This window comes from Pleurodeles waltl, chromosome 8 (assembly GCF_031143425.1).
Source record: "Pleurodeles waltl isolate 20211129_DDA chromosome 8, aPleWal1.hap1.20221129, whole genome shotgun sequence".
NCBI lineage: Eukaryota > Metazoa > Chordata > Amphibia > Caudata > Salamandridae > Pleurodeles > Pleurodeles waltl.
In genome coordinates this window covers 425,366,873-425,379,796 of record NC_090447.1, presented here as the reverse complement: position 1 = coordinate 425,379,796, position 12,924 = coordinate 425,366,873, and the positions used below count along the sequence as shown (strand labels likewise).

The window sequence follows — 12,924 nt, the reverse complement described above, 5'->3', positions numbered from 1 at the left end:
AAGAACACCTCTAACAAGAGGTACACTTATCACGTGACGCTGCGTCGTTGCTAGGGTAGCACTAAAATGGCAACTAGACGTAACCAATATTAACCTATTGCAGGATCGGCTCCTGTTAAGTCTGACTGCTGCTGTACATCTCCAATAGGAGGACCTCTTTCGCACTGGATTAAAGTCAGGATCGCTCCAGGGTTAGTTTAACTTTTTCATGCTGTTTCTTAACCACAGACAAAAGAGTAAGGACTAGTCACTTCCTAAACCTCCGGTCAACGAGTGGCTGGGCTATCACTTCCGGAGCAACCGGATATTTCTTTCTGGGCGGGCTATTTTATCCTAACCAATAGTGTGATATGTGGTGAATTGCAGCTTCAAACACCCCGTGCTCCTCGATGCAGGCTGTAGCTTTCGAAACAATATAAACCTCGCTGTGTTAATGCTTCTCGCCTTCCTAAATTAAAGTGTGTAGTTTTAGAGTTGAACGCTAATCGCAGATAATCCGATATTTTAATTTTCTGGCGGGAGAGAAGTCCCACGGTCAGAATTTTTCCTCTTGAATTTGGAAGGTTGACATGTATGAAAGCTCCTTTTGGAAGGACTACAGCGAGCGGTGGTTTATCATTTTAGGGACACCCGTTAAAGTGGAGGATTTTCACTGGGGAGACAAGTGTCTTATGTTCGTTTTCTTGTTTCCGAGGAGAAAGTCCAGGAAATGATGCCTTCCGGAAAAGTTCTCCAGCCTGTGCTGAAAATGAAGGTGGATGAAGTTTTCCTTTGCTGGTTGAGTGACACCTCTACCCAGACGCTTCTTAAGAGCTACCTAAAAAGGGCGAAAAATGGAGAGAAGATTGGCCTCGGGGAATGTAGTGACTTTGCTTCCGCCATGGGGACAGGCAAAAAACATGTGAGTTCAGCAGGCGGACTGGATAATATTTCTGGGAATCACCATGGAGCAACCCGCAGTCCTCCTACTCAACTTCTTTCGAACCTATCTCTGAGCCCTTTGGGTAGCCCCAGAAGTGGCAGTAGCACTAGAGTTCGGAGATCTACAGGAAGCAATACGGTAAGATTGTCTGAAATGATTCCCTATTACTGGAAGGGTTACTTGATTACTCCTTTACTCTTTATAATTATTTTGTGGAAACCTTGTAAATATGCAACCCTTTTAATTAAATATGACTGCCTTTGAAACTGTTATTGGTCTGTTATACGACTTGACTGATTATGATCGTCAGTTACTGTTTTACTTTCGATAATGCATATGTTGTGTACTTTTCTAATGTAATGTCTTGTATCTTAAATTATGATCGCTTGACTATTTGCAATACCTTTGACAATTTGGGACCATCTGAGAATTACATTTTTACTTCTGAGGCAGTCATATGCCCTAGAAGACAGAACTAAGCAGGTCGCAAAACATAGTGACAGAGAAGCTGTCATCAGCACTTGTTAATATAAGTATCGCTCCAGAAGAAACCGAATACTTTTTCCATAACAGGGTTAAAGAGAAACAAAATGGTAATTTTTACAACACATATTGTGCAGAGTAAGGAATTACATACTTAATGCCTAACTCATGCAGTGGAATGTCCTTTTATCAAACACCTTAAAATCATCAACCTCAGAACTGCCCAGCATGCTCTGGAATTGTCGGTTCAGCTGTATTTATGTCTGTAGAAGCCTCAGAATGATCGCTTTTCATCTTTTCTTAGACACAGGTTGCTCCAGGTTGCACCCTGGTCAGTAGCTACCCCGCAACTATTTCCATAGATATTGCTTCCCTAATTCTGGATAGGTACTGGGTCAGAATAAATTGGAAAGCCAGTGGAAGCTCATGATTTAATAAATATCGGGCTACAGTGGGATGCAGCGCTTGACTAAGTGCAAGCAAGGGCCTCCTATTTTCAGGTGGTTCTCTAATCCTTGGCTGGCTTTGCACCAGATCTTGTATAACTTATCAGATCACAATTCTTGCCAGGGTATTGTAGAAGTCGAAAACAGCTGACAGTGATACAACCTTAAACATTGTAACGTGTCGTATCCGTAAGTCCACACCTAGAACCAATTTGCACATTTTTACTCCCGGTCGTACATTCCGTTGTGTTGCTTGTGAATGTCCGGACCATAAAGGGATGTTTACTTATGTTGAGTGGGGACCATAAATATCCTCAACAGTAAGTGTAGTATGTCAGACTATAATGAACTCTTGGATTTACAAATTAATCCTTTATCTAAAGATAGCCATAGAGATCCTGAGGACTTAACTGGATCTGCGAAAATGATTTGATGGAACAACTGCTAAACATACTGAATACGAAGATATTAGACGCTAATTGCACATGTAGCATCAATCTGTGGCCTATAGTATCCTGCTATTAAAAGTAGCCAAACCTGTTTTAAATGCCTTGGACTATAGTTATGTCATATCCATGCCTGAGGTGTAGACTAATTTATCTTCAGCAAAATAAGTTCTGCATTCTCTTAGTTAACTCTTGAGTCTGCTAAAACCGCTAGAACAATCCAATATACAGCTCCATATGTAGAGGTGACCGTGGAGAGGGAATAGATAACCCTTGCCTTCCACTTCGCTACTGAGATTTTTCCAATATGTGTATCGCTCCTGTAAAAGGTCTCAAAACAGAATGTTGCACATTGGGAACTTGATTCAACAAAAGACGGTTGTCTTTAAATGTAGGCAGCTTTAAATTCGAATGTTTTGGCAAAGGGAAGGGAACATTCAAATGGCCCACATGTAGACCTGTGAAGTGGTTTTGGCATATGACTATCTGGTTATAGCTCTTGTCACTTTTGAAAAGGTGACTATCTGTAAACCATAGTCTGTACATGTATCAGGCCTAGCACAAGTGATATAAATGAGTATCATTTAAAATACTGAAACCAGACACTACATGTGATCCTGCTGTGTTGTACTTAAAGAGGTAATTTGACATGAATACCACCTTGTATTAAATCTCCCCAGCTTTTTTTGCTGCCATCCAAGTTTTCCACAATAACGTCCATTTTAGTAAGTTGCACACTGCTCCCACCATTATCTCGCACGTAGAGAACATGCTGTTCAGACATTGCACTCTTCCTGTTGAATGTGTTGTAAAAAGTATCTTCGATTTCGCATAATTTCTCAACCTCCCTGTCCTGGTCACAAAATCAACTTATCTCCTCCCTCTCTTGTGAAAATCCACGTATTAGGCAGACCACTGCACCCTCCACATTAACTTACCATGCTATAAATGAATCCATAATGGATAACCAAATGTGAGAAATTGGATTATTGGTTGAGTGGGGTGTGAGCCCTGGTCAAGCAACAGCCACAATCCCTTGAAGGGTGAAGAACAAAAAGTCACCATTTTAACCTGTGCTTGACTCTGGGTAGCTTGGCACGAAAAGCAGTCAGGTTAAACACAGAGGCAATGTGTTAAGTATTTATGCAGCACACAAACAGCACAACAGTGAAAAACAGGGCACAATAAACATCCCAAACCAATTTAGAAAAATATAGTACATTTTAATAAATTATTTGACACCAAAAACTTAAAAGTACAATTAGTAGAACCAGAGTTATACATTTATTAAATTTAAGGTTTAAAATTGCAAGTCCACAGTTTAAGAAAAGGGCCACCTGTTCACCTTTAGCACCACAACCAAGGGTCTAGGAGTGGATGGAGATGTCATGGGAGTTCAAGACTCACTCAGACTGGGTCCAGGTGCAGGTTCAAGATGATGGAAGCCTGTTATGTCCCTGTGGCTCTGAAAAGGAGCCCAGCTAAACTAGCCCTTTGAGTCACTTCTAAAGTCCTGGGTGCAGGAGAAGATGCAGGGCTGGCCTCCGAAGGTTCAAGACCTGCTCAAGGCAGCAAATCAGTCCTTCCAGGTACAGCAGCAGTATAGTAGAATGCACAGCAGCATGCAGTCCTCTGAGAGTTTTTCTGCAGCCTCAGCAGTGAACTGAACAGTGGGTCTGAGACCCTTTATTTTAATACCCTGGTGCCCTGCTCCTAGAAGTTGGGAGACATTTCCAGAAAGGTTCTCTGAAGTTACACAAGTTTCCCGCAACCCTCTGCCCTGACTCCTAGCTGGCTGCACTGACATTACAGGGTTGTTAATACTATTTTGTGGTGGCAGAGCCCAGCCTATTCAGGTGCAAGTGAGAACAAGAGAATAGTAGAACAAAACAGTATCACAAGCCATTCTCTGCATACTGAAGAGCATCAGATCAATGCTTCGAAACATCATCAAGGCAGCCAATACCACCCATTCCAGATCCACCGGTAATGCTCTCAAATTCATTGCCATCAGAAACTCTTTGAGCTGTATGTTCCCTGTAGGTTTTTCATTTGCTGACCATTTTGGAGAAAGACAACTCAAATATTTGAGCCTCATGCATAAAGTAGCCACACTCTACATGTAACTAAATGTAAAGTAAATGAACAAAAACAGTTAATAGAAAACTATGTGCTTGTGTAGACCATTGCATTATATATTTGCTGTAAGAATATGATAACAATAAGGACTTCTTAAAATAATGTAGGCATAGCTGTATAGCTGAAACCTAGCAAGGAAGCAATGGAGTGCTAAACACTGGGTGAGGGTCAGCTTTACAAACCAAGGTCTTTTACACAGATGCAGGTTACAAATGAGTTTGAGTAATTTCAGGGATAATCTTCATTGAAGAAATGCGGCTTCAGCTTCTTTATGAATGGCAGGCAGGTGTGTGCAGTGGTGATGTTGGTGGGGTTGGTATTCAATATACTGTGAACATAGATGAAGAAGGCCAGCCCTTTGCGGTTTCCTTTTGCAATGCCTGGCAATGTCCTTTAGTACTACACCCATTCTGGGGGATATAATTAGTTTATTGGTCTGATAAGTTGGGATATTACTGCTGGCCTTATAGGCTAGGCAGCTGTTCTTCAAGATGACCAGAGCTTCAAGTGAGGTGCCAATGTAGTTCCTTCAATTTGAGGTGATATTGACTTTCTTTAAACCCTTCATGAGGTACTCCACAACATATATGATATCTTTGAGGGGTGCCAAAGTGGTGTCATGTAGGTTGTTGAGCAGAGTTTTGCCTCCAAGCAGGTTTGTGGGGACTAGGGTTTAGACTGTTAGACTGATATCTGTTTCTGGGAAGCTTCCTTTTTCCAGGAGGTAAAGCTGATACCATGCTGTTGTGGGTCTCCAGTCGATGTTTGTTAATTATGGAGCCTTTGTCGAGGTTATAGCCAAGTGACTTTGCTTGGTTTGCCAACTACTGGGGGGATGTCAGATACCTTTGCTTAGATCTCTGCTTGTTTAGAGCTATTGATGAATAGGAGGAACTCTGTTTGAGCTTTCAGTATGCAATTGAAATCTAGTTCTGGATAAGACTGGGGCAGGATTTGAGTTGCTGAATATTGTTGGTCGAAGAAACTTTAAGTTATGGTTGAGTGTCATTGGCTTATTAGTTGACCTTGATGTTCTTGTTATTGAGTAAGGATACGAGAGGTTTCATGTTCATATTGAAAATGATGGGAGAACGGAGACAGGGATTTTGGATTTTGTTGTTGCCATCTGTACAAATTGTTATCAGTTTGTGTAGTAGGAGGTGAGGTATTGCAGAACTGTTTGAGAGAAGACCATGCATGCTTCCAAGATGAGAATCAATACTCGGGGGGGGGGGGGGGGGAGGATGGGTCCTCCCTTGAGGGTGTCTTGGAAGATTCCTTGGTTGAGGGAGGAATTGATGATGTTGTGGAGGGAATGTGAGAGCAGCTTGAAGCGATTAAACAACAGACAGTGGTAACATTTAATCTTCATATGAGATGAAGATTAGTGAGCTCAGGATTTTGGTGAGGTCATTATGTGGTAGAGGTTGAAGGCTGTCTACTTGGGGACTGAGTAGCGGAAGTTAAGGGTACTGTTGAAATCGTCTTTGTGTGGTCTATTTTTTTAAATTTTTTTTTAGGCTTAGGTTGACTGAATCCTGCGGAAAGGCTGTATACATTTGACTGGCTCTGCCCCAAGTCTAAAAATAACAAGGTGATCAATGGAATGCTTGAATTAACCTCAACCACTTGCAGTCGCTCAGTGTTGCGATCAGCCGCAGTTCTTAAATTAAGCAAATGCAATGAAAAGTTTGCCCCTGTTTGATAATTACCTAATTCCAGAAAATAAAAATAAAGTGGAAAAACCTGGTTGATGGTACTGACATTGGCTCTGAATCCCAGCCTCTTTCATGATCCACTCCTGTAGATGTACAAGTACCTGTTTGCAAAAATATTTTGCAAGGAGTCGATCAGGCTAATCGGCCTGTAGTTCCCAGGATTGGTCTGATTCCCCCTTCTTGAAAATTGGAATGATCTCTATTTTCGAAGATGCTGGGATTTCCATACCAGAAAGTATACCATTAGACAAGAGATTAATGTAGGGGTTTTACACATCTGGATTTGCTTTGTATAGATCATTGGGGATCCTGCCCAGACCCAGAGCTCTAGGGAGTTAATCGCAGCTATTGTTTTGTTTAAGGGAAACTCGAGAGTGCTAGGGTTGCCTAGTTCACCCTTAACTAAGGAAACTCAATTTTCCTGCCCAAAAGGGTTGCCACATGCGTATAGTCCACTAAAATGGGCCACCCACGCTTGAGGTTGAACACAAAATTCTAGAGCGTTTTTTGGACCATTTACACATACCAAAGCTGTTCTCCAAAGAGACATTGGCCCTCATTCTGACCTTGGCGGTCGGCGGAGAGGCGGCGGTTGGACCGCGAACAGACCGGCGGTATTAAAAATGGCATTCTGACCCTGGCGGGAACCGCCAACACAGACAGCCAACTTAACACTCCGACCGCCACAGCGGTACAAACAAACAGCGCGGCGGTTCCCGCCAACAGCCCGGCGGCAGACAAAGTACCGCCCACCCTATTACGACCCACCAATCTGCCACCTTTTCCGGGGCGGGAGCACCGCCGATAAGAACACGGCGGAAACAGACTACGAACGGGAAAACGCTCACCTCTACGCACTCCACGCGAGATTCCGGCAGTATGGAGCCAGAGTTACAGGTCATCCCCGCACTCCTATTCCTCCTCATATACCAGGAGCACGCCCGGCGGCGCGGAAGACATCGGTGAGTACTGCACCTACGACACAGGGGAGGGAAAAGATTACCGGCACACACCCACCCACCCACACCCACTACAACACACACATCAATGCATTCCCACAGATCACTGTCACAACCCACAAACCACCCCCCTCCGAAATAATGCAAAGACCAAAAGAAGAGATCATAAACGGGCAGATATATTGAAATAAACTATGTACAAAATATATACAGCTACTAAATGTAGTCCAACCACTGTCCGTGGATCACAGGGGTCCTGTGCAAAGGGGCAAGGCCCAGTCCCACGACAAGAACTCCACGGAGAGAACACTGCAGGGGCATCAGAAAGAAAATAGGACAGGCACCTCAGGGGGAAGGGAAGGGGGGGCACCTCAGCCACTTGAGTACACGACGCCAGATCCACGAGGGGACTCCATGACCACTGGGCCATCCTGGGGAGAGCAAAGCCACAGTCCAAACAGTCCATACAGTGGGTGGCCTGCCCACTGGGCCATCCTGGGGAGAGCAAAGCCACAGTCCAAACAGTCCATACAGTGGGTGGCCTGCCCACTGGGCCATCCTGGGGAGAGCAAAGCCACAGTCCATACAGTCCATACAGTGGGTGGCCTGCCCACTGGGCCATCCTGGGGAGAGCAAAGCCACATTCCATACAGTCCATACAGTGGGTGGCCTGCCCACTGGGCCATCCTGGGGAGAGCAAAGCCACAGTCCATACAGTGGGTGGCCTGCCCACTGGGCCATCCTGGGGAGAGCAAAGCCACAGTCCATACAGTCCATACAGTGGGTGGCCTGCCCACTGGGCCATCCTGGGGAGAGCAAAGCCACAGTCCATACAGTCCATACAGTGGGTGGCCTGCCCACTGGGCCATCCTGGGGAGAGCAAAGCCACAGTCCATACAGTCCATACAGTGGGTGGCCTGCCCACTGGGCCATCCTGGGGAGAGCAAAGCCACAGTCCATACAGTCCATACAGTCCATACAGTGGGTGGCCTGGCCACTGGGCCATCCTGGGGAGAGCAAAGCCACAGTCCATACAGTCCATACAGTGGGTGGCCTGCCCACTGGGCCATCCTGGGGAGAGCAAAGCCACAGTCCATACAGTCCATACAGTGGGTGGCCTGCCCACTGGGCCATCCTGGGGAGAGCAAAGCCACAGTCCATACAGTCCATACAGTGGGTGGCCTGCCCACTGGGCCATCCTGGGGAGAGCAAAGCCACAGTCCATACAGTCCATACAGTGGGTGGCCTGCCCACTGGGCCATCCTGGGGAGAGCAAAGCCACAGTCCATACAGTCCATACAGTGGGTGGCCTGCCCACTGGGCCATCCTGGGGAGAGCAAAGCCACAGTCCATACAGTCCATAACAGACCCCACTGCCACTGGAGGAGGCAAGTTGGCCAGAGGACATCCTGCAGCCCTGCCCGAGATAGATCCTGCCCTGCCACGTCTGCCAAAGGGCCAGCGGTTCTTGCCCTGAAGGGCCCAGTTCAGCGGTTCTTGAGACGGCGGGGCCCAGTTCAGCGGTTCTTGCCCTGAAGGGCCCAGTTCAGCGGTTCTTGCCTTGAAGGGCCCAGTTCAGCGGTTCTTGAGACGGCGGGGCCCAGTTCAGCGGTTCTTGCCTTGAAGGGCCCAGTTCAGCGGTTCTTGCCTTGAAGGGCCCAGTTCAGCGCTTCTTGCCTTGAAGGGCCCAGTTCAGCGGTTCTTGAGACGGCGGGGCCCAGTTCAGCGGTTCTTGCCTTGAAGGGCCCAGTTCAGCGGTTCTTGAGACGGCGGGGCCCAGTTCAGCGGTTCTTGCCTTGAAGGGCCCAGTTCAGCGGTTCTTGCCTTGAAGGGCCCAGTTCAGCGCTTCTTGCCTTGAAGGGCCCAGTTCAGCGGTTCTTGAGACGGCGGGGCCCAGTTCAGCGGTTCTTGCCTTGAAGGGCCCAGTTCAGCGGTTCTTGAGACGGCGGGGCCCAGTTCAGCGGTTCTTGCCTTGAAGGGCCCAGTTCAGCGGTTCTTGCCTTGAAGGGCCCAGTTCAGCGCTTCTTGCCTTGAAGGGCCCAGTTCAGCGCTTCTTGCCTTGAAGGGCCCAGTTCAGCGGTTCTTGCCTTGAAGGGCCCAGTTCAGCGGTTCTTGCCTTGAAGGGCCCAGTTCAGCGGTTCTTGAGACGGCGGGGCCCAGTTCAGCGGTTCTTGCCTTGAAGGGCCCAGTTCAGCGGTTCTTGAGACGGCGGGGCCCAGTTCAGCGGTTCTTGCCTTGAAGGGCCCAGTTCAGCGGTTCTTGCCTTGAAGGGCCCAGTTCAGCGGTTCTTGCCTTGAAGGGCCCAGTTCAGCGGTTCTTGCCTTGAAGGGCCCAGTTCAGCGGTTCTTGAGACGGCGGGGCCCAGTTCAGCGGTTCTTGCCTTGAAGGGCCCAGTTCAGCGGTTCTTGAGACGGCGGGGCCCAGTTCAGCGGTTCTTGCCTTGAAGGGCCCAGTTCAGCGGTTCTTGCCTTGAAGGGCCCAGTTCAGCGGTTCTTGCCTTGAAGGGCCCAGTTCAGCGGTTCTTGAGACGGCGGGGCCCAGTTCAGCGGTTCTGGAGACGGCGGGGCCCAGTTCAGCGGTTCTTGCCTTGAAGGGCCCAGTTCAGCGGTTCTTGAGACGGCGGGGCCCAGTTCAGCGGTTCTTGAGACGGCGGGGCCCAGTTCAGCGGTTCTTGAGACGGCGGACGGTCTATGGCCAACTGCTAATTGCCTGGTGGTGCCCTCCTGGGCAGCGGGGATGGTGCTCCTTCACTGCCCACCTGGGCTGTGGGTGGTGGGGCCCTCCTGGCCAGCTGGGCTGGGTCCTCCCTGGGCAGCGGCTATGGGGGTGGTGGGCTCTCCCGGGGCAGCTGTGCCGGTTCCTCCCGGGGCAGCGGCTATGGGGGTTGTGGGCTCCTCCTGGGCAGCAGGCCTGCTGCCTGACCTCTCCAACTTGCTGCCCTTGCCCTCCTTAGTCGTCGGCCTGTGGCCCTTGCCTCCCTTTGGAGCTGTGGCTGGTGACTGTCTCTGGGTGGTGTCCGGGGGGGATGTAGAAGGCGGGCTCCTGCGGCGCCCCTTCCGCCTTCTGCTCCTCTTCCCAGGGGGTGGGCTGGCTGTCCCCTTGCTGCTGGGCGAAGATCCAGACATGCGGGCTGGCGGGCTCCAATACCCCTGCACCCTTGTCAAGGGGGCTGCAGGGCTGGTGGTGGCTGAGGTGCTCTTCTTACCCCGACGAGAAGGAGGGGGGGGCTCAGGGTCAGGAAAGAAGTTAGTAGTGGCGAGGAAGAGCTTCTTGGGACAATGGAGAGTGGTAGGTACAGTGGGAATGGGAGTGGAGGGAGAGGATGTGGTTGTAGGTGAGTCACGTTTGCTGTCTTTGGGTGCAGGTGCAGGAGGGATAGGCTGTCGTGAGGTGGATGGCTGTTGGGTGGGTGGGTGGCTGCGTTTGTGTGGTGTGGAAGAGGGGGTGACAGACACAGTGGGAGAGGACACAGGGGACGTGTAAATGGCAGTGGGGGTGGTGACTGCACGTGTGCGGACTGGAGTGGAGGGTGTGCTGGTGATGGAAACACTGGCTGATGGTGAGGTGAATGGAGGTGTGAGTGTAGACGTCACAGGTAGGGAGGAGGGAGACGAGGAGGTGGGGGTCACAGAGGTGGTAGTGACTGTTGGCATGTCTGCATCGGAATGTTGCGTGTGTGAATGTCTGCGTGATCTGTGGTGCTTATGTTTGGATGAGCTTCTCTTGGGTGTTGAGGTGTGTGCAGGCTGGTCTGATGGTGTGGGTGGGACAGGCAGAGGAACAGGAGACTGGGAGGAGGGAGTTAGTAGAGGCAGGCAGGAGACAGGGACAATGGCTGCCGTCAGTGCTGAGGCCAGAGCCTGGAACGATCGCTGATGGGCAGCCTGACCCGAATGAATGCCCTCCAGGTACGCATTGCTGCGATGAACCTCCCTCTCCACCCCCTGGATGGCATTCAAAAGGGTAGTCTGCCCAACAATGAGCGTTCGGAGGAGGTCAATGACCTCCTCACTGAGGGCAGCGGGGGTAACAGGGGCAGGGCCTGAGGTGCCTGGGGCGAAGGAGATGCCCGGCTTCCTGGCAGAGCGGGCACGGGGCGAACGCGGAGGGGCTGCTGGGAGGGCGGAGATGGTGCGCTGGGTGGCGGCTGTACCTGTAATGGCGGGGGGCACGGATGGTGCCACCCCCGCAAGGGAGCCCCCTTCCGAGGACGTGTCCGTGTCGCTGCAGGCTCCAGTCGTCCCCGTCGTGGAGCTCCCCTCGCCCTCCGTCTCACTGGTCCAGTCTGACTCTGTGGCATGGCCCTCCTGGGCCATGTGAGATGCAGCTCCCTCCTGCCCCGATGCCACTTCTCCTCCGCCTGATGATGCTGATGCACACAAGCACAGAAAGACAAACAAAAAGGGGGGGGGAGAGAGAAATAAAGGGATATTGAGTACATGGATCTCCGGTACAGTTAGCGGACATGACAGACACAGATGCCCCCTGCACTAAGTTGCGCACTTGGGGTCCGCTACGCATTCCGTGGAACATGCCCTACACGCCTAGAGTTGTCAACTGCACCCATGGATGACACGGCCCAGGGATGGCTGTACTGACACACTACTGAGGGTGGTGGCTGGGGACACAGGGCCTTACGGGGGTGCCCAGCCTACAGATATCGCCCTGGCCTAGGGGGACCCACAGCCCTCCTCCCCCACCCAGACACCTCCACTGCACGACAACAGAGTAGATGATGCTTGTACTCACCCCCTTGTGTCTGCTGTGCTGCCCTCACGCGCCCATCCAAATCAGGGTAGGCCACCGCCAGGATCCGGAACATCAGGGGGCTCAGTTGACGGCAGGCACCCCGCCTACGTTGGGAGGCCATCCCCAGCAGAGACTCGGCGGTCTTCTTGGTCCCGCGGCGGATGTCCTCCCACCTCTTGCGGCAGTGGGTGCCCCGTCGATGGTGGACCCCCAGGCCCCGGACTTCCTTGGCGATGGCACGCCAAATCCCGATCTTCTCATGGGCGCGGACCTATGTGACACGTACAGGGAGGGAGAAATACCACGTTCAAGTTACTCAGCATTTTCCTTTCCAGTGGCCCAACGCCCCCCATCCCCGCCAGGCCCCCGCCAGGCCCCCCGCCATGCCCAACATGCCCCCCATCCCCGCCAGGCCCCCCGCCAGGCCCCCCGCCATGCCCAACATGCCCCCCATCCCCGCCAGGCCCCCCGCCAGCCCCAACATGCACCCCATCCCCGCCAGGCCCCCCGCCAGGCCCCCCGCCAGCCCCAACATGCACCCCATCCCCGCCAGGCCCCCCGCCAGCCCCAACATGCACCCCATCCCCGCCAGGCCCCCCGCCAGGCCCCCCGCCAGCCCCAACATGCACCCCATCCCTGCCAGGCCCCCCGCCAGGCCCCCCGCCATGCCCAACATGCCCCCCATCCCCGCCAGGCCCCCCGCCAGCCCCAACATGCACCCCATCCCCGCCAGGCCCCCCGCCAGCCCCAACATGCCCCCCATCCCCGCCAGGCCCCCCGCCAGCCCCAACATGCACCCCATCCCCGCCAGGCCCCCCGCCAGGCCCCCCGCCAGCCCCAACATGCACCCCATCCCCGCCAGGCCCCCCGCCAGCCCCAACATGCCCCCCATCCCCGCCAGGCCCCCCGCCAGCCCCAACATGCACCCCATCCCCGCCAGGCCCCCCGCCAGGCCCCCCGCCATGCCCAACATGCCCCCCATCCCCGCCAGGCCCCCAAGCCAGCCAGTGGCCCCAAATCCAGATAGAATTAAACTCACTTGTTGGTCTGGAGGACCGTAGA

The 12,924-nt window shown here is 51.8% G+C and overlaps 1 protein-coding gene across 1 annotated transcript in view; it reads left to right on the top strand.

Moving 5' to 3' along the window:
• The first annotated feature begins 347 nt into the window (after positions 1–347).
• Positions 348–12,924, top strand: part of PPP2R3B (protein phosphatase 2 regulatory subunit B''beta) — a 396,604-nt gene continuing 384,027 nt past the window's right edge. Inside the window, exon 1 of the mRNA XM_069204311.1 lies at positions 348–1,060. Coding sequence (XP_069060412.1) covers positions 710–1,060 — 351 coding nt within the window. The 5' untranslated portion in view covers positions 348–709. The remainder of the gene's footprint in view (positions 1,061–12,924) is intronic.